This window comes from Physcomitrium patens, chromosome 1 (assembly GCF_059467195.1).
Source record: "Physcomitrium patens ecotype Gransden chromosome 1, ASM5946719v1, whole genome shotgun sequence".
Taxonomy (NCBI): Eukaryota; Viridiplantae; Streptophyta; class Bryopsida; order Funariales; family Funariaceae; genus Physcomitrium; species Physcomitrium patens.
In genome coordinates this window covers 25,050,473-25,068,135 of record NC_143410.1, presented here as the reverse complement: position 1 = coordinate 25,068,135, position 17,663 = coordinate 25,050,473, and the positions used below count along the sequence as shown (strand labels likewise).

The following is a 17,663-nucleotide window of genomic DNA, read 5'->3' as shown; positions in this document are numbered from 1 at the left end:
CCTGAGTAATGTATCGTTTTGCTGTCCACTGAGTGATCTATGGGTTCTTTGACCAGGTGTTTGCCTTGCAGGTCACTGCTAGATCATATTAAAACTTGTCATGATTCCCCGAGGTACTAACCTTAATTGCTCCCAAGTTTTTCTCGGTTGTGAGCTGCGCCTATTACTCTAGTGAAGACATGAGTGATTACTCTGATATATTCCGACAGGAAATGCACGTCGTTTTATCCAACGACTATGTTATCACAAGCCACGACACTCTTGAATAGCCGTCTCATCAGATCTCACCTGACATCGTCGTATGCATGCCTAGATCACCCAAGTTCATTGTAAAGGCCAGATCCAGCCCTTGGCTTGTATTTCCTAACGGACTCCTTGCGATTCGCTCCAACAAAGTGGGGGCAAGGGTAACGGAGGGCTTATCCTTCAACTCCTTTTCTAAGTTTAAAAAAATATATATGTATTTCAGGTGCAATTAGAACACTTCTGTGAACCTTCTACAATACTCTTTTGTCGCTTTCATGCCAAATTTTGAAGTTCTTAAAACGTATTAAGCTTGGTTTCGTCTTTGCAGAAGAAAGTTCGAAGGGACGGACTCATGGTCCACAGCAGCATCATCTAGGGTTCGCTACTGCCAATTATAACCCTGGAATGGAGGTGTTCACTATGCGGACCTGTTTCGTCGTTCTCGAACGACTTTTAGAAATCAATCTCGCAGTGAAATTCTTCCGTGTCTTGGGGCACCTCCTCTTGGAAACCATGCTCTGTAATAACTGCCTTTATCACCTATCGTGCGCCTGCTGCAATGGATAACATTACCGTAAAACACTTGATATGCACCCTACAGAATTTACCTAATTTAACTGTTGTCTTAATCAACTCATCTGGACCCACCCACGAACAGGCCATTCCTCCGGGCCTCTGCAGTGGTGGCCGAACTTCTGATTAATATATTCTTCCTTCGACCTGGAAGTCTGGCTAAATCTCACTAGTCACCACCCAGAAAAAGGTTTTACTTCGGTGGTAAAATCCTTGTTCTAACTCCAAGTCGGCTCTCTATGACGCACCCACATTGACTGTGAGTCAAGAGAACACTTTACTGCAATCCGGCAAAACAATCGTAATCAAACTGCCTCTTATAAAGAAGTTTTGGATCCTTCTCGTCGAGGAGGATCTGACTTTCTCAACAGGTGGACAGGTTCAGACTAGATCACACCCTGGCCCAATCCCCTTCGAAACATGACCTTAACAAACACAGATATATATCAATCTCCGCAGACTGATCAGGGTCTCTGATTCTGACCCAACCTTGAATTGAACCACTTAAATTAAAATGGCTTGTTCAATTGGCTTCAGGATGACACTGCACCCCTTTCAATCGGTAGTAATGAGGCCGCTTTCATTACCAACACGACATCAGGACGTTGCATCCGGTGTCCACTGCTTGCTGTCCTCAAATTTTGAACCCCAGGGACTGTTACGTTAGGGATTAATCATATAATACACTTCCGGTGCATATTACATTATCGATCACATAATTCAACGGTCAAACCCGACATGGTTTGATTTTGAAGGGGTTATCTACACCTATACCTTTCGTTGTAACTGACCACATCGAAACTTGGAATTCAAAATGGATTCAAGTATGTGTGACACAAATAGTGTACTAAATTATTCGAATTCTATATACTTATGTACTAAACAATAATAAGTGTAAAAATATATATATATTGTAAACTCTGTTGCCAGTTACGTTGCGCAAGGATGGGAATGTCATGTAGAAAGCAGGAACGTTTGAAATGAAGCTTTACTATTTTACCTTTCCCTGTAATCGGCAAGTTTTACTGCTCGTCTCTTCAACAAAGTATAAATTCGGGGCTCAGTTCAAAATCCAACCCGGAAAGCAAGCCATGCAGTTGTTTATAATTTCAGCCTCTTCGGGAGAGGCTCCGGCCCCACCAGGGCAGCTGCGGCGACCAACGAGCACTAATGAGTCATGCTTTACGCCGTTACAGTCGAGGTCCATGCACTGCACGCTTGGAATTACCAGCTACTTTTGCAGCTTGGAAAAGCGCCAGGAAATGGGTTTGAAAGCGGCCTCCGGATTCTCATGCCCGACGGCTCTCCGCCTGTTCTTCAGCACATCTACCGCCTGGGTCTCGCATTCTGCTAGCGCAACCCGCCGCCGCTGTTGCGTCCAGTATTTAAGCCTGCCGTTGTGAACGTCTCACGATCAATATTTTAATTGGGTGCGCTCACCCAATTCCTAATGTAAATTCTGGCCTGATTGGCTTAGCAAGCCCAGTAATGTAACCGTTCTACCTTAATGTAATGTTTTAAGGCGTAAGCGGAAGATAATATGCACGTATTGATCTTAAGGTCGTTCACCATGAGTGTTGACTTGTTTATCCATACTGAACCAAAGACATCATTACTTCATTTAGGATTTTATTACAAAAATTGGACTGATGAAATATTGATATCCACAGTAGCATTGTGGTTTAGTGACAGGTGAAAAGGTTACATGAATGACCAAAAGGGTCGAGGGCTACTTAAGAATATGATCCGTGGTAAAAAAGGAGGCCCAAAACTGTTACATTCTTACTTCCTAGAGGGACAACCCATCAAGAGTACAGGAGAAGCATGGAGAGGATAAAATTTCTCCCCCGCTCCGTCGAAGAGAATGATGACTAACTTTTATACAATGGTCAAATGAAGAAAAATCTACATCCAGCACGGTTCTTTTTATCGCCTTGGCATCAGCTCTCTGAACCTTTTAATTTACGTGCTCGTTTATGGTAGGGCGGCGATGTTGGTGTCTCCTGAAACCTGGCTGGAGCCTAGAAATTTCAAAACAAATCAGTGAAAAATTGGAAAGCCACAGTAACACAAGGTGTGATTTGATTCAAGCTTCATTAAAAGTAACCAGTTTTAGGATACACCAGACAGAGCCAGGTCAAAAATATCATGAAATTCATCGGTAATTATCTCCCGATGACAATACAACGGGTAAACTAGAGGTGAGTTAAATTAAGGCATAAAATTTGAGGGAACAAAAAAGCTTTAGAGGCAAGAATAGGACAAGAACACTTACTTTTCGCTTGTGTTCACGCTTCCCCACGCGTTCACCTGCCATGTGCGATCCAAATCGGTTACAAGAGAGAAAATTACTGGACACAGCGGTTGATAAGAAAAAGATACTTTTGAGAACAGACTATTACACGAACTATGCCTTACTCTACCTGCAGCTACTGGACATGACAGAAATGCAATCAAATAAAACACGATTATCTTACCACACTATATTTATGCACTGCGATCGTGGAGGGCAAAGCAAATGAAAAAAAAGGGCAGGTAAAAGAGGAATGAAGGGCTGGATGCAGGATTTACCACTGCTAGGAAAGCCCTCAAATTCTGCACCAGCGGCGGTTGCACGTGTTGAAACACGTTCATTTTCAAGTCCACGATGGGATCTCTGGATTCACTCATGCGTAAGATAATCAAATAAACATATGATCTTAGCCAGTCGTGAAATACAACCTCAACAATATGCTTTATAATTAGAGATCAAACATCTTTGGTTGATTAGCACGTTTCTGTGAAAGAAAATAGTTCAAGTAAAGCAAGATGAGGGACGCGACAAGGCTGTAACCATTAAGTTAAGATCCTGAGTGGAAAGACTGTACATATTACGTATGAAAGACTGAAAGCATCCATTCCAAAATCCAACCTAATTCACGTGTTATTGCTACACGATCAACGAACTACAATACATACCAACGAAAGAGTAATTAATAAATAGAAAGAGAGGCGTTCGGGTACGACTCTTGATTAGCAAACTGACCTTCGGTGTATTGGGAGTAGGAGGGATTTCAGCATAAGGATTCTCCCGCAACACAGCGAGCTCGTTTTCCTTGTGTTGCACCTGTTCAATGTCCAAACAAATTCATAACTACAACGTACAACGGGGAAGCGCTTTCTTAGAAGAACTGGCCAGTAGGCTCCCAAAATACCACAGGTATCCATGTCGCCTGAAGAAATTGAGACTTTCAGAGAGAAACTAAGAAATTAAGACCTGTTTCTGCAGTTGTAGTAGATTGAGAAGTTCCCTTCGAAGCTCCAAATGCTCAGCACATACTGCGGCTGTTGGAACCTTGGGTTTGGACCGGACCTGGAGACTCCAATTACCCATTGATTAGAACTAACCCAACAATTGACTTGATAATTTCGAAAATAGTAGATTAAGAGACCTGGAAACCAGAGCTAAATGAAGGAACCATGAGACGAGCTCAAATTTTTGAACAGGAAATAAAGGCAAGCTGACGTGGAGGCATTACATTGTACTCCTCAAGCATCTGGTCGACGCGCTTTGCAATCCTCACTCCGGCTGGTGAAACTACGGAATGGATTTGTTGAGCCAACCATGCTCCTCTCAAGTACACTCGTGGCTGCTCCCACAATCCAACAATTATCAGCTGCTTAGAGAATATCATAATACATAGAAATTACAACTTGTAAGCTCACACAGCAAAATCGTAATTATATATATATATATATATATATATATATATATATATATATAGTAGACTACTACTTCCAGAGAAAGAGCTTACTGGTCGAGGTCCAACTGGAGTAGGGGCAGCAGGGGCGGGTGCAGGTACAGGCGATGGTACTGGGACAGGAGTTGGAGAAGCGGACACGGGTTTAGGCACAGGAGTTACTGGTACAGAGGTCGTGGATGCAACAGTAACAGGAACAGACAAAAACGAAATATCCCCAGCTGCTGCCGGAGAAGGAGAAGGAACCCTTGCTGGTGTTGTGTCGACGTGAAGTGAATCTCTTATCAATACTTGAGTGTCTTCTAACCCCTACATAGATAAGAAACCACATCATATTTTTTCATGCATTTAGATCCAAAGAACAGCAAGCCAGAAAGAGCACCACAATAGCCATAAAAGCATCACATGGATCGTTTCGAGTACTCTGTCAGAATTATGCAGGTGAATGGGAACATAAACTACACGAACACGAACAAGACAAATACATCCGCACACATAGCCGCATAATCCTGCTCTGAAACCCTTCGGCAATCAGCTTGAATTAATGCTAACTATTTGACGTGTCTACTTACCTTTGCTTTCAGACGAGCCTCTGTAATACGCCTTGCTTCTGCAATAACCTATCCAACGAAAGCATATACCACGTGTTATACAGTTACATAGACGCCAAATAAATAAAGAAATCCGTTTCCAAAAACAAAACATTATTTATTTCTTGGTGATTCTCTCGCAACTGCGAAAATGAAAAATTACTGGCAATCAAACTTGAAGGACCTGAGCATATCAGCTATAACAAGAACTTTGGTGACAAGCATGCAAAAAGTTGGCATCCAGAATGCATGGACTTTCAGTTATCACATGAATAGAAAGAGCAAAACCTCCGCGTCTTCACGATCTTGCTGCCGTGACTGGGACAGGATAATATTCAATGCTTTCTTCCGATCGACTTCATGATTAACATTATAAGAATCCTGTACAGATTGATGATAAACCTCTTAGAGATAACTGAAACCGTTGAAAAGCAAGATTCACATGACACAAAACTCTGCATTCTGGTTGAATAGATAAACTTATAACGCAGAAAACTAAAGCTTCTGATTCGGAAATCACAACCTCACAGAATTAAAGCAACACAAACAGATAAACACAAATACAACCAACAGCTTCAGGAGAAGAAAGGTATGTGCTAAGCTCATAACCCAAATTTACCCATAAAAAGGTCGAGCTTCCTACCTTAAAAAGGGCATGGTCGCTTAGATCGTCGTTTGGACCTGCCCTAGCCTGAATTATAGTTTTGGCAGCTGCACATAGAAGACAATTTGGATAAGTATGTAGTAAGCAGCGGAACTGTCTAAGATCCATTTGACCACTCGGTGTTCAAGAGAAGAAACTTGACGTCATAGATTCAAGCATGTGACACGATACGCACTACCTTACCAGAGTAGTATCGATGCTTTAGCTCCTCTACTGTACGTGGAGGAGTAAAGCGGTCTGCTATGACTATAAACCTTAAATCGAACTGCTCACACATATCAAAGAGTCGATCTGTCTCTTCCCTGCTCCAATTCTGCTATCAAAACATGGAAACACAATTGCACGTCAATTTAGTGATTAAAGAAATTTAGATTACAATAGACTAATAGTACTCGAGGATTAGACAGGCTGGTAACTAGTACCGAGGGCCCCATTCACAAGACGTCGTAATATTGCAGAACATTTCCGACCAAAGTGGAATCTCAGAAAAAAGAACCAGATAAATGATATACCATTGATGCTTCAAGAAATGCAGGAGTGTCAAATCTGGCACTGCTTTAGTCCCCGTGCGTGTGTTCTGATCGTAATTGAGGCATTTCAAGATGCTTCAATTACGAAGCATCGGTATCTGGACTAAGTACAATTGCTACCGGCGTATCCTATAAATTACACTTTTCACAGGCCGTATGATGAAACTCAATGTTAACAAAAAGTTAGAAAGAAGACGTACCGGATCAACAAGCAACTGATTATACTCCTCGTCTGTGTAGCGCACACCATCCACACCCTGAAAACTCAAAAATTGTGTTTCTAATAGTTAGCACCACGCACCGCACTTTGAAGCACGAGGACATATAAAAGAATGTCGGACGTGTACGCAAAATGTACCTTGTTATATTTGGCAAATGCATAATCCCCAGAGGGCTGTGAACCATCAACAATTCGGACCTGTAAAATCAAAAACATCGTGAGTAAATTTCCACTTATCAAAAGTTTCAATTCCGCTAATTACGAAGGCTATCGCGCCTGAAAATGAAGACACAACAGTTACTGCAATGACAATAATAAAGGAATACATACACAGATAGCTTGTGACAGCGTTGGACTAGAAGGATCCCTGTGTATCTGCGATATGTACATCAAAGCAAGAAGTGCGAGAAAGGACAAGTGTACCCAATGATATAGTTGCAGATTGTCCGTGCGAGCTGATGTCGAGAAGGGGAGCCACTGCCAAGATATCTATAATAACAACCCCAATATGAGTAAGACGTATAATACAATCACAATACCTAGTCTCCACATTGATTCATTCCCCATAATAAAACTTAAGCAGCAGAACTGGTCGAGAGAGACGCAGGGACAATGCTAATTAACCTTTTTTGTAGGTGCCGCGCGCTTCTTTATGGACACTGGGTCCAACGTTGACATAATAGGCGGCAAACCGCCTGTGAGAGCATATACCTGCACAAATTAGGTCACTATCACACTCTTTGCACAGAACCTGCACAAAATTTTCAATCATCGCAGGTTCAAGACAACATATAAAAATGCTGCAAAATTCAAGACAACTTTTCAGCTCCAAATAAAATAATAAATAAATAAATAAATGTTACAAGCTTACCTCCCTGTGAATACCATCTGGCTTCTTGACTGCATCCTTAGGCGTTTTTCGTTTCTCAGTGCTCCCCCTCTCGCCAAGTTTCGGCAACCCTAATATGTCTTTAGCGTCCGCCATAGCGCTTTCAGAAATCCCCCATAGCGCTTTCCCACAACAGAACAAATAACCCAGAACTTCAGCTCAACCTCACCGCAAGGCATAGGGCGGTCAACCGACTACCTTAAGAATGATGCCAAATTTATCAAGCCAAAAGGAACAAAGAAAGCCTTCTGCACAAGGTAATACGCAACCTCTCGTTCTCGAGGCAACCTTTTTCTCCGAACCTTTTTCTCTGTTTAGAATCAGCCCTCGGTGCTTTCCTTAGAAAAAATTCGTACTAATCCCACGCTGTTCCGAGTTGTAGAATCCGATCACATGAATCAAAACTCGCAACTCTCCTGCAACCTTCCAGGTGCCAATGAGGACGAGCTCCGTTTGCCCTAAAACTAGAACCGCGACCATGAGGCAAAGTTTCGACGACGACGCAGCATCACAAGTCCAGACGGGAGAGACGAAATTCCCCCTCCATTCGAACTCATTGGGAACCGTCCTCGTCCTCGGGAACTCCAGAACATTACGCACCCTGTAATGGAGCTCATCTGAGTCATTATGCCGCGGAAGGTACGAGTTAAGTCCATTTGTGTAAATAGGGTTGGTGACTTAAACCACTAGCTGTATTTTAGTTTAATATAATCAGCTTTGAAATATTGAGTTTGACACTTAATATTTTCAAGGGTATTGTTAATGTCACGACAATTTTCTGTTATTATCATTCCAACCTGCCATCCACTTGATGCACATTTCTTGGCAATTTTATTTACTCCTAAACACTTTTTTTAAGCACTCATCTCTTAAGAAATGCATCCATCATTCTCTTCAAAACTCTCTATGTTACATTTCTTTCTCATAGAGATGGACATTGTTAGCACCTTTGCATGCCCTGATTCTTTGATTGCCTACATAGAATAGAGGAACCTTGTTGTAGGTTGTGTGATCGTGATATAACATTCTATTACCTCCTACTATAGCCCTTGAGTTTGGCTATGGCTATGATAGACTAAAATGTTGGTGGCATGTAATGGATGATAAATTGTAATGGTAGTAGCAAATTTTATGGTGGTATTAGCAATACTCTATTTATAGGTTTTTAAGACATTAGTAAGAAATTATTGGAAAATATCAATATTTCATTATAGTATTATCTTTTCAATTGTGGGATAAAATTTGTACAAACTTTACAAAAATAATAATAACGAGTATAATAAAATTTTAAATAAATGTAGCATAAAAGGCTATCTACAACTTTCGTACCTATGAAGGTTTGAGAGAAATATATACATATCTTGATTTAATTTAAAAATGATGATCTAACACAAACAACATAGAATTGTTTTTGTTCTTATTCATGTATTCTTAGCTTCTGTAGTCTTTTTTTCTTTATATCTTTCTTCTTTAATGTTCTGTGTGTGTAGAATCTTTTTAAGAAACATAAACTGGTATAAAAAAAACTTCTACAAAAAAATACAAAGTCATGTTTTGTTCTTTAATCCTATCTTTTTATAAAACCACACATCGTGTGTGACTTGCACTCAAACATAAACTTTCAGCCCCTTTACTCAATATTGGCCATAATCAATCTGCTTAACACATGATAAACAACATTGATACTAAAAATGACTCCTGAAACAAGGTATCACCTTTCACTCATCGGTAACAAGTAAGACCAATTTCCAGTTACCTTCAACATGTAAGACTCGGGAGAATCTGCATGCTATCGATTAAAGATGTGAGGTCTTTACTACATACATTTATCAGATATTCCTTTCAAGGATATTACTTGGTTACCACACAAAGTGCTTCAACTTATTATAGCTATTGAACAATCTTGGTTCATGTTTCACATGTCGCTTCTTGCACTAGTCTTACAGGATTCAGATACCGTTCTTCATGTTTGTGCAGCATTGAGAGTGTAATTAGCTGCAGTTCAGGACTTAGCTTCGATTTTAGCGTTCTCAGAGATCGACTGAAAGTGTGAATGAGTTTTCTGTATTCATCGCCATAGCAGGCTTTTACAGACTCTCAAAGGCAGAGTATTTGAGTTTGCAACCGCCGTCAAAGATGGCACAGTGAAGTCAGAGCCTTGCATAAAAATGTTCGTAGACAATGGGGTCTCCTTCAAATTCCATTTAACCACTAAATTCAAGTCCTTTTCAGGGTTTTGGATTGGATGGTCTCCTTATTCAATGTCAATGTTGTCATTCATGGATCCCCCACATGACTTCTGAAACGCCCTCAAATCATCAATACCACAAGTTAAAGGAAAAGAAACCACCCATTCGGTAGCAAGAGCGCTGTACTTTTCCTTTCATTTTTCCCAGTCAATACACATGTTTTTCCATATACCTGAGCTCACTATGTAAAAGAATGAATTAATGATAGATAGAAAATCTAATGAATGTATTCACTGCAACCACACTGAACAGATAATGGTTGTAGGAAACACAGTACCTAATTTTTGTTACTAAAATTCAGCCGAGTTGGGGGTTCTGGGAAAAGGAATGACATCGCGAATGTTCTCAATTCCCGTTGAGAACTGCACCAGCCTCTCAAAACCCAACCCGAATCCTGCATGGGGAACTGCAACACCCACAATTCCAGGGGTCTAAGAAAATATCTTGACCACTAAAGAAAGTCTCTGGGAAAACTGATTATTCCCACATAATATCAGTTGTTTTAGGAGCATAACATTAACCAACAAAAGCATGGCCTCTCTTCACTGTCTAATAACTTTCCAGAAACAGCCAGATATTAGTAGGGGAATTCCTATTGAAGATGTTTTGAAAAGTTTCTCATGTGTGAATTTTAGGAATAAAAAAATTTCAGCCAGGAATTCTCTTCTGAAGATCTTACCAGAACCGTATCGACGCAAGTCAAGATACCACCAATAGCTCTCTTTACTGAGTCCAAGCTCCTCGATCCGTCTCTCTAACACTTCTAGTCGCTCCTCACGCTGACTTCCACCTATAAGCTCTCCCACCTGAAAGCACAACCATTCCCATCACTGATTATCCTCCGTAGCTGATATTGAATAAAAGTGGTGCCTCGAGTTCAAATAGAACTGATGACACAACAACTGAGTAGGGCACACGCACCATCATTTGTACAGCACATGAAAGCTGAGGCCTGACAGGTGCCAGATGATAAGGCAATCCTCATTAACACAGGTCTAAGCAGTATAGCAAAAGATTAAAACAACAAACTTCAGTTAGAACTTCACTAAATATAAGGATTCGAAAGTACTAATGTAAGACGTACCCTAGGAACAAGGATGTCCATGGCTGCCACAGTTTTTTCATCTTCATTTTGCCTCATGTAGAAGGCCTTAATTTCCTGCTCCATGTATGCAGCAGAATTATTATCTCGTGATTTCACAAATGGACAACATTCAGTACTGCACTGAAAAACTTAGTGTGGGGTGGCCAGCTACAGGTGGATCAAAAGCAGATGCAATCATCCAATTGCAGAGCATGCAATGAACACTTCCAAGAATGACCTCAGTTAGCCTACTAAAATAATACCTTTGGGTAGTCAGTGACAATAACCGGATTACCACTGAAGGCCACTTCTGTGAGGTAACGTTCATGTTCACTCTGTAAATCAGCTCCCCATTTCACCTGCAAGGGTTTCATTTACGGTGCTTCAGTTGCAACACACCATCAGAGTGCTTTTAGAAGGCGCCCTAACATTCTTCCTAGTTCTATAAATGGGATGTGAGATCCCCATAACAGCTTTGTCAATCTCAGGTGATTTTCACAGGCATCCTCTCGTTTCCGAAATGAGGAGGAAAGTTAGGACTGACCGGAAATTCAAACTTCTTCTTAGATTTCTGAAGTAGCTCCACCGCCTCAGTGTAGGTCACGTGCACGAAGGGTTTCTCTACTACATTCTGGAAAAACCATCGCTGATAAATCAATATTTCTGCCAAAAGAATGAAAAGTGAAAAATGCACGATTCTTATGGTCAGAAAAGACCATAAACTGAAAGTTGATACGTATGTAGAGTCAGGAGAGAGTCAGATGGCGGTCGATTGGAACATACAGTGAGACGGGTGATGATGCCCTTTTCAACCCACTGGTTGAAAAACTCCAAGTCTTCCATACAATTATCCAAGACATATCTGACCTAAGGCATCCAATCATGCAGGAGTAAGCATCAATGATGAAAACTGGCGAAAGATAACAGGTCGCGGGTTAAGTGCTGAATTTAAAAGCGAAGCAATAAGTTGAAAAAATCCTCGAACTTTGAGCTCAGACTTTCTATGATGAAGAAAATTACATTAGTATATATATCATAGCACAATTAACATGGCAACGAGTATAAAGATACTTGACATACAACATACTGAAGATAGGCTGTGGCGCAAGCCATGTCATCTTTTAGGTCGGCAAATGCAAGCTCTGGCTCAATCATCTGCACTCAACATTTTATCCCAGCAAAACCGATCCCATCAATCAAGACACCAGGTGACCAGCAGAATTTGTAACCAATTGCTTGTATGGTGTGCAACAATCATACTAACTGCCACCAGGAATCAAAAAGATGATCACAGGCACTCGTCCACACTAGAATAGCTTTCATACCCAAAATTCAGCCAAATGCCGAGTAGTGTTCGAATTTTCAGCACGGAAAGTAGGCCCAAACGTATAGATCTGCAATACGCCGAGGGAAACATTAAGAATATTAAACGGCAGAATGAGAAAAGACATCAGTTGGTCAATTTTAAGGAGTAGTTAAGGTGAAATTACGTCACACAAAGCTGTGGCATACGTCTCTCCATTGAGCTGCCCAGATACCGTGAGAAAAGCGGGCTTCCCAAAAAAGTCCTGCGGTTCATTAAATACCCAATGTCAGATCTGCAGGGTTGGATGTACAACAAGCACAAGCGACTTGATAGAACTGATTGAACTCATGGCACATGCGGAAAGTGTGACTTAAAAAATGTCAAGGCAACAGATATGTTGTTAAATAATTTTATCAGATGCCTCTGGTCAGGTGTCACAAATCAAAGATGCTGTATTGAGTAAAATGTGACTTCGTTGGATATCACAGACAAAGTTTGTACGAACAAATACTAGAGAAAGAGTGAAAACGACATACCTGGGACCAGTCAATCAACCCGTCCTTGGTGGTAGGTACTTGCGATACAGGTGTTTTAGTGTCCTCGTGTGAACTAGGAATCTGTTGCACAAATATCAAGTGCGAATTAAAAACAGAATGATCATTTGTGAAGTTGGCTACGACCATTTAACCGTGTTGACATTCCCAATATTTCTTCTCAGAAATTATGGTTTGACATTTTTACTATTCAAGTGAAAGCAAACTACAGATCCCATGTTGACTATTTAAAATATGCATTGCAAGGGTACCAGAGTGGTAACGCAGAATTGTTCTCCAGCTCCTTCACAGTCAGATGCCGTAATGATGGGACTAGCCACCCATACAAACCCCTGCTCTCTGAAAAACTGATGAGTGGCATAGGCTAGAGCAGTTCGAACCCTAGCGACCTGCCACAAGTACACATTGTGAACAACCATGTATATTCAAACATTGTTCATAACATTTGACACGAATCAGTTGCAAACACAACGCCTGACAGCCAAGCACAACAAGTGAAAGGAAGATGTCTGACGAGGAGGGAACTTACTGCACCAAATGTATTGGTCCTGGGACGCAAGTGAGCAACACTTCGCAAGTACTCACGGGTCAGCTTCTTCTTCTGGATTGGGAATGAGGCAGGATCTGTACCTCCTATCTGCAATCAGATATTGTACAGTTTATGATAAATATTTCGCCCCTGAGCGCATTAAAGGCTTATCAATACCAGATCATGAAATGTACACACCGTGGGAGAAAAGAAAGGTGGGACAGCTTACTAGCGTCAGCTTTGTGGCTTTGAGCTCCACTTTCTGCTTGGCGCCTTTACTCTCGACAAGAACTCCTTCAACAGCCACAGAAGCACCCGTGTTGACCTGGCCTGCCTCAATCTGGCACCACCTGCCCAATTTAATTAATTGGACATCTAATCACTAAAAACATATAATGCATGTGGACGCAACCATCTCTGCCGAACAACAGTAGCCTTCATGAAACACTATCACTATCTACAGAGTACCTCTCCAGGCAGAAGCGGAGCATGATAATACGTACTTATCCCCCAATGAATAAAACATCATTACGTAAATAAAGAAGTAGTAGTAGTGGTAGTAGTAGTAACAATAATAACAACAACTCAGTCATCATTACATGGTCTAACCCAAAAGAAATAAAATCACACCATATTATATACCTTATCATAGCCTTCAACATCGGACAACACAACAGTCTGCAGATTTGATACAGCCGATCCGTCATTGACCTGCACATTTATTTGGACAGAAGCAAAGCCACAGGAAATTTAACATGGCTAAAAAGAGCGTAGCCAACCACACCAGAACCAACAATAAGAGGGAGTAAAGCAGAAGCAAGCATGAAATGTTGGTGGATTAGTATTATAAACCAACAAGTGCCACAATGAGTATGGATTTCCAAGTATGAATAAAGACCAAGAACAAAGTTGGAGAGCCAGAAGGCAGAGGAGCAAAGGCAGAGCCACTGGTTTAGACTGGTTCTGAATCGCAGTAAGATGAGCAATGAGAAGAAGAAACCAAGAATCAGTATCAAAAATCAACGGGGCATCGCATGTAATATAGGGTCGTGACGCAAACAAAACCACAATGTGCCTATCGCACAAACCCGAAATTCTCACACACGGGGCAAAACCCAAGGCACCAGCCACCAGACATCGACGAGCTCGAATTACCTCAATGAATGAGAAAGTCTTCTGTATTCTACAAGTCCGCACCCACCCTCGCACAACCATGGTCTCCCCGACGCGTCCCAAACCCCCATCCTCGCCACCTTTAATGTCCGCAATTCGCAGTCTCTTTCTAAATTCAGGCACAGACGACGAAGGCACAGGCTCGACTCCATCTCCGCCCTCTTTATCCTCCATAACAGCGTCAGCGGTCTCCATCACCTTCGACCGGACGCTGAGGTCACGGCGCACGCACGGCTCCATTTGGGGCGGAATTCCACCGAGGCCAAGCCTGGTCGAGGCAAGGACTCCAGTAAAGGGTCCAGCGCGACCACGCAACGAAGCTCCATGACGAAACAGAGACAGAGACAAGGAGGAGGAGGAGGAGGAGGCAGCGAGCGAGGAGAGAGGGGAGAAGGCGAGACGGCGAGCAGTGAAGCGGAGGCCCTGAGGGAGCGAGGACATGAGCAGACAGGGGCAGCGCGTGCACAGGTGTGCAGTCCCTACTGCGGCGCCCGCCATAGCTCCCCCCTGCGTCACAAGAAGAAGGGTATCAAAGCACAGAACAACAAGGGAAACAGAAAAGGAGAGATGCAAGGGTGCAATGCAGATTAGCAGCACCACTCACTCGCTGAATTGCGCACGAGAGCAGGAGCTCGCGGCCAGCGCCGTCTCCGCAATCGAGCTCCTCTAGTAAAGGAAGGTAGGAAGGGAGGAGTAGCCTGCCCCGCCCCTCATCTCCAACGGAAGGTCCTCCTCCGTGGATGAACGCGGTCCTCTCTATGGATGACGCTTTCTATCTACGTTCATCCATAGTTGTTGATGAATGACTTCGTCTATTTTTGTTTCTGTTCATCCATGTGGTTCTTATTGTATCACCGTGCCTGCTTGTTTCGTGCACCGTAATGGAAAGCGGAAAGGAAAGTGAAGTGGGAGATGAAGAACTAAGACATGCAATTTCATATTAGGATTTTATTTTTTATTCTTTTATTCTTTTATTTTTTTCAATAAATTTTAATTTTTCTTTTCTTTATTTTTTATTTTTCTTTTGAAGATTATTTAAGAAGAAGACTCTCTTCATTATTTCTGGTCTTCAACAACCTTGAGCTATCAAAGGATGTTGGATTAGTAGTGGGAAGTTGGCGGTTTAAATCCCAAGTGCACAATTTCCAAGTCTACTTGAAGGATGCTAATACTGTGATAAGGATTCTCTAATGTTTCCAAAAAAAAAACAAACAAACAAACAAACAAACAAACAAACAAACAAAACAAAACAAAACAAAACAATTTTTGAAAATAAACCAAATTGTTTGGCTTTAGAATATTTTGCTGGTACTACACATTATTAGTATGGGTATAAAATTTTACATATAAATAAGTATATATATCTATATATATATATATATTTTTCACACATATAATTCTTTATTAATTTAAAAAAAAAAAAAAAAAAAAAAAAAAACATGTTTAAGGATTTCATTTTGAAATTCTTTTGCATAAGTAAATATTTCTAACAAAATTACAGAAGAACCAAAACTCATATTTATATATATAATAAAATAATTAGTCAAAAATACATCCTTAGAAAGATAAACAAGCATTTTCAATAGCTAAAATAACTAATTCACTTAGACATATTTTTAGTGAGGTGTTTCTTGAGACTCCAAGAATCTCATAAAGAATTTGCATGTAGGAGGAGTTTTTTAAGCATAGAAATGGCATTCTTAACATAAATTTACTTCAAAAAATTCACAGTATGAAATTAACATATTTACATGCATTTGCATAAGAGTGTTGTACACATTGTATTCTATAATGCATTGCTTTTAAAAGTGATCATTATTAGTGCATTAAGCAACATTTGTTTGCTTGTGTTATCAAACTTAGTGTTTTTACAAGCATTGTATGTATGCACCACAAGTCTAATTGCAAGAATTGTGCAAATGGTTATTTATTTGGGGCATTATATATTCTTTTAAAAAATAGTATGTTTATATATTTTAAGTTAGTTCTCCAAATATAATAAAAACAATAATAACGAAAATGGACAGAAATAAGTTGTTGTGTAAATTGTACTTTTCTTTGAGGTTGATCTATAGTATTCATATCAAATTATCAATAATTATTATTATCATTATTATTTTAGATTAAGATAATGCACTTGAAAATCTATAATAGATGTATGCTATTTACTATAATATAAGTGCATAATTTTCCAAGTAGAAGGGAGTGTTGAAGATAATAATCTTTAAGCTCATTAAGCTTATTATTTAGAAAAATTTGTAAGAATCGGCAAGATATGCTATCGCTTGCAAAGAAAACTAGTATAGACAATTATACTTTGTTGTTGAAATTACTCATGTTTTATTCTTTTTTAAATATGATTTTTCATCTTTATAAGAAATATATTATGTGTGTTTTGTACAACATGTTTTCTTTGAGAACTTACTAATCTCTTAATTGCATACAGAAATAAGAGCTTTTTCACCCTTTGTAGATTGTTTGCTTTAATCAATAGCATGAAGTTGTATTCATGGATTTGCAAAAAGTATTATTCTAATTCTTAATATGAAGATATTTATTAATATTAGTCCAATTTTTTATGCCCTTTAAACTTATAATAGTATATCCATGCATCACCAATTGTATACATAATATTTTGATTAATATCACTTATTTAAACTTATTATATTTAAATTTTATAAAAAATATAAAAAAGAATTGGCTATTAAAGTCTCTACTTCTATTATTCCTAGTGGTTGTGTAAAGAATACACAATAGACCAAAAAAATAAAAATAAAAAAATAAAAACAACAACAACAAAAACAAAAATAAAAAATTATGTAAAGAAAATAAAATAAAAGAATCTAGCAATTTTCTTGCTATATCTTTCTTATGTCATATTGACTTGGTTTAAGATTAGAACCAATTCTATCTTTAACAATTCATGATCTAAGTCACTTAGATCTAAGCTAAAACATCTTAATTGTAAGATCTATTATTTTATATATTCTTTATTGTAAAATAATGTATTAGATCTAAACTAAGGTTTTTAAAAAATATGTGATTTTGTGTAGAGATTAGTTAAAACGTTTTATTATAAAATCAAAGATTTGGTCTAAAGAAATTCATTCTTAGACGCCTTTAATCAAAATTATACATATATATGATTGAAATAGATGTTTAAATGATTTTAGATAAATATATTATTAAGATGATTTTAAAAATAAATAAGATTTATTTAATATGTATTAATTGTATTTTATGTGATTTTATGTGATTTTATTATTTATTTTTTAGAATAATTCTTAGATATTAAAATTTATCTAAAGAACTTCAC

General features: G+C 39.4%; 2 protein-coding genes across 7 annotated transcripts; both read right to left on the bottom strand.

The window, feature by feature from the left end:
* Positions 1–2,431: 2,431 nt before the first annotated feature.
* Positions 2,432–7,963, bottom strand: LOC112284211 (SWR1-complex protein 4). Of its 6 annotated transcripts, none has more exons than XM_024523852.2 (17): positions 7,755–7,963; positions 7,435–7,574; positions 7,188–7,274; positions 6,987–7,052; positions 6,702–6,761; positions 6,544–6,600; positions 5,997–6,126; positions 5,793–5,860; positions 5,438–5,530; positions 5,132–5,179; positions 4,614–4,868; positions 4,338–4,448; positions 4,076–4,171; positions 3,845–3,925; positions 3,391–3,475; positions 3,095–3,129; positions 2,432–2,840 (listed from the first exon to the last, which is right to left on the bottom strand). In XM_024523852.2, exons 2-17 carry the CDS (start codon positions 7,546–7,548, stop codon positions 2,760–2,762), a joined length of 1,467 nt encoding a protein of 488 aa, XP_024379620.1. In that variant the 5' UTR covers positions 7,549–7,574; positions 7,755–7,963; the 3' UTR covers positions 2,432–2,759. The 6 variants fall into 6 exon arrangements, with proteins under 6 accessions (XP_024379620.1, XP_024379593.1, XP_090110567.1 ...); XM_024523825.2 differs by having other exon boundaries at positions 5,997–6,129; positions 7,755–7,957; XM_090254441.1 differs by having other exon boundaries at positions 7,741–7,946.
* A 1,820-nt stretch (positions 7,964–9,783) lies between these two features.
* LOC112290228 (asparagine--tRNA ligase, chloroplastic/mitochondrial) lies at positions 9,784–15,019 on the bottom strand. Its single transcript, XM_024536313.3, has 16 exons — positions 14,952–15,019; positions 14,330–14,854; positions 13,817–13,885; positions 13,404–13,514; positions 13,175–13,282; positions 12,897–13,034; positions 12,628–12,708; positions 12,276–12,353; positions 12,111–12,179; positions 11,866–11,940; positions 11,569–11,652; positions 11,330–11,416; positions 11,049–11,144; positions 10,786–10,860; positions 10,381–10,507; positions 9,784–10,107 (listed from the first exon to the last, which is right to left on the bottom strand). The coding sequence occupies exons 2-16, from the start codon at positions 14,843–14,845 to the stop codon at positions 9,992–9,994; spliced, it is 1,830 nt and encodes a 609-aa protein (XP_024392081.1). The 5' UTR covers positions 14,846–14,854; positions 14,952–15,019; the 3' UTR covers positions 9,784–9,991.
* Positions 15,020–17,663: the final 2,644 nt, after the last annotated feature.

Bases quoted from the DNA above. Each gene is read 5' to 3' on its own strand.
- LOC112284211 (XM_024523825.2), bottom strand. From the start codon at position 7,548: ATGGCGGACGCTAAAGACATATTAGGGTTGCCGAAACTTGGCGAGAGG. The intron at 6,130-6,543 runs GTACGTCTTCTT...ATGTTTTGATAG, and splicing joins ATCAGTTGCTTGTTGATCCG to CAGAATTGGAGCAGGGAAGA. The intron at 5,531-5,792 runs GTAGGAAGCTCG...CAATCTGTACAG, and splicing joins GCGACCATGCCCTTTTTAAG to GATTCTTATAATGTTAATCA.
- LOC112290228 (XM_024536313.3), bottom strand. From the start codon at position 14,845: ATGGCGGGCGCCGCAGTAGGGACTGCACACCTGTGCACGCGCTGCCCC. The intron at 13,886-14,329 runs GTAATTCGAGCT...ATAAATGTGCAG, and splicing joins AGACTTTCTCATTCATTGAG to GTCAATGACGGATCGGCTGT. The intron at 10,508-10,785 runs GTACGTCTTACA...TTGTGCTTTCAG, and splicing joins TGGACATCCTTGTTCCTAGG to GTGGGAGAGCTTATAGGTGG.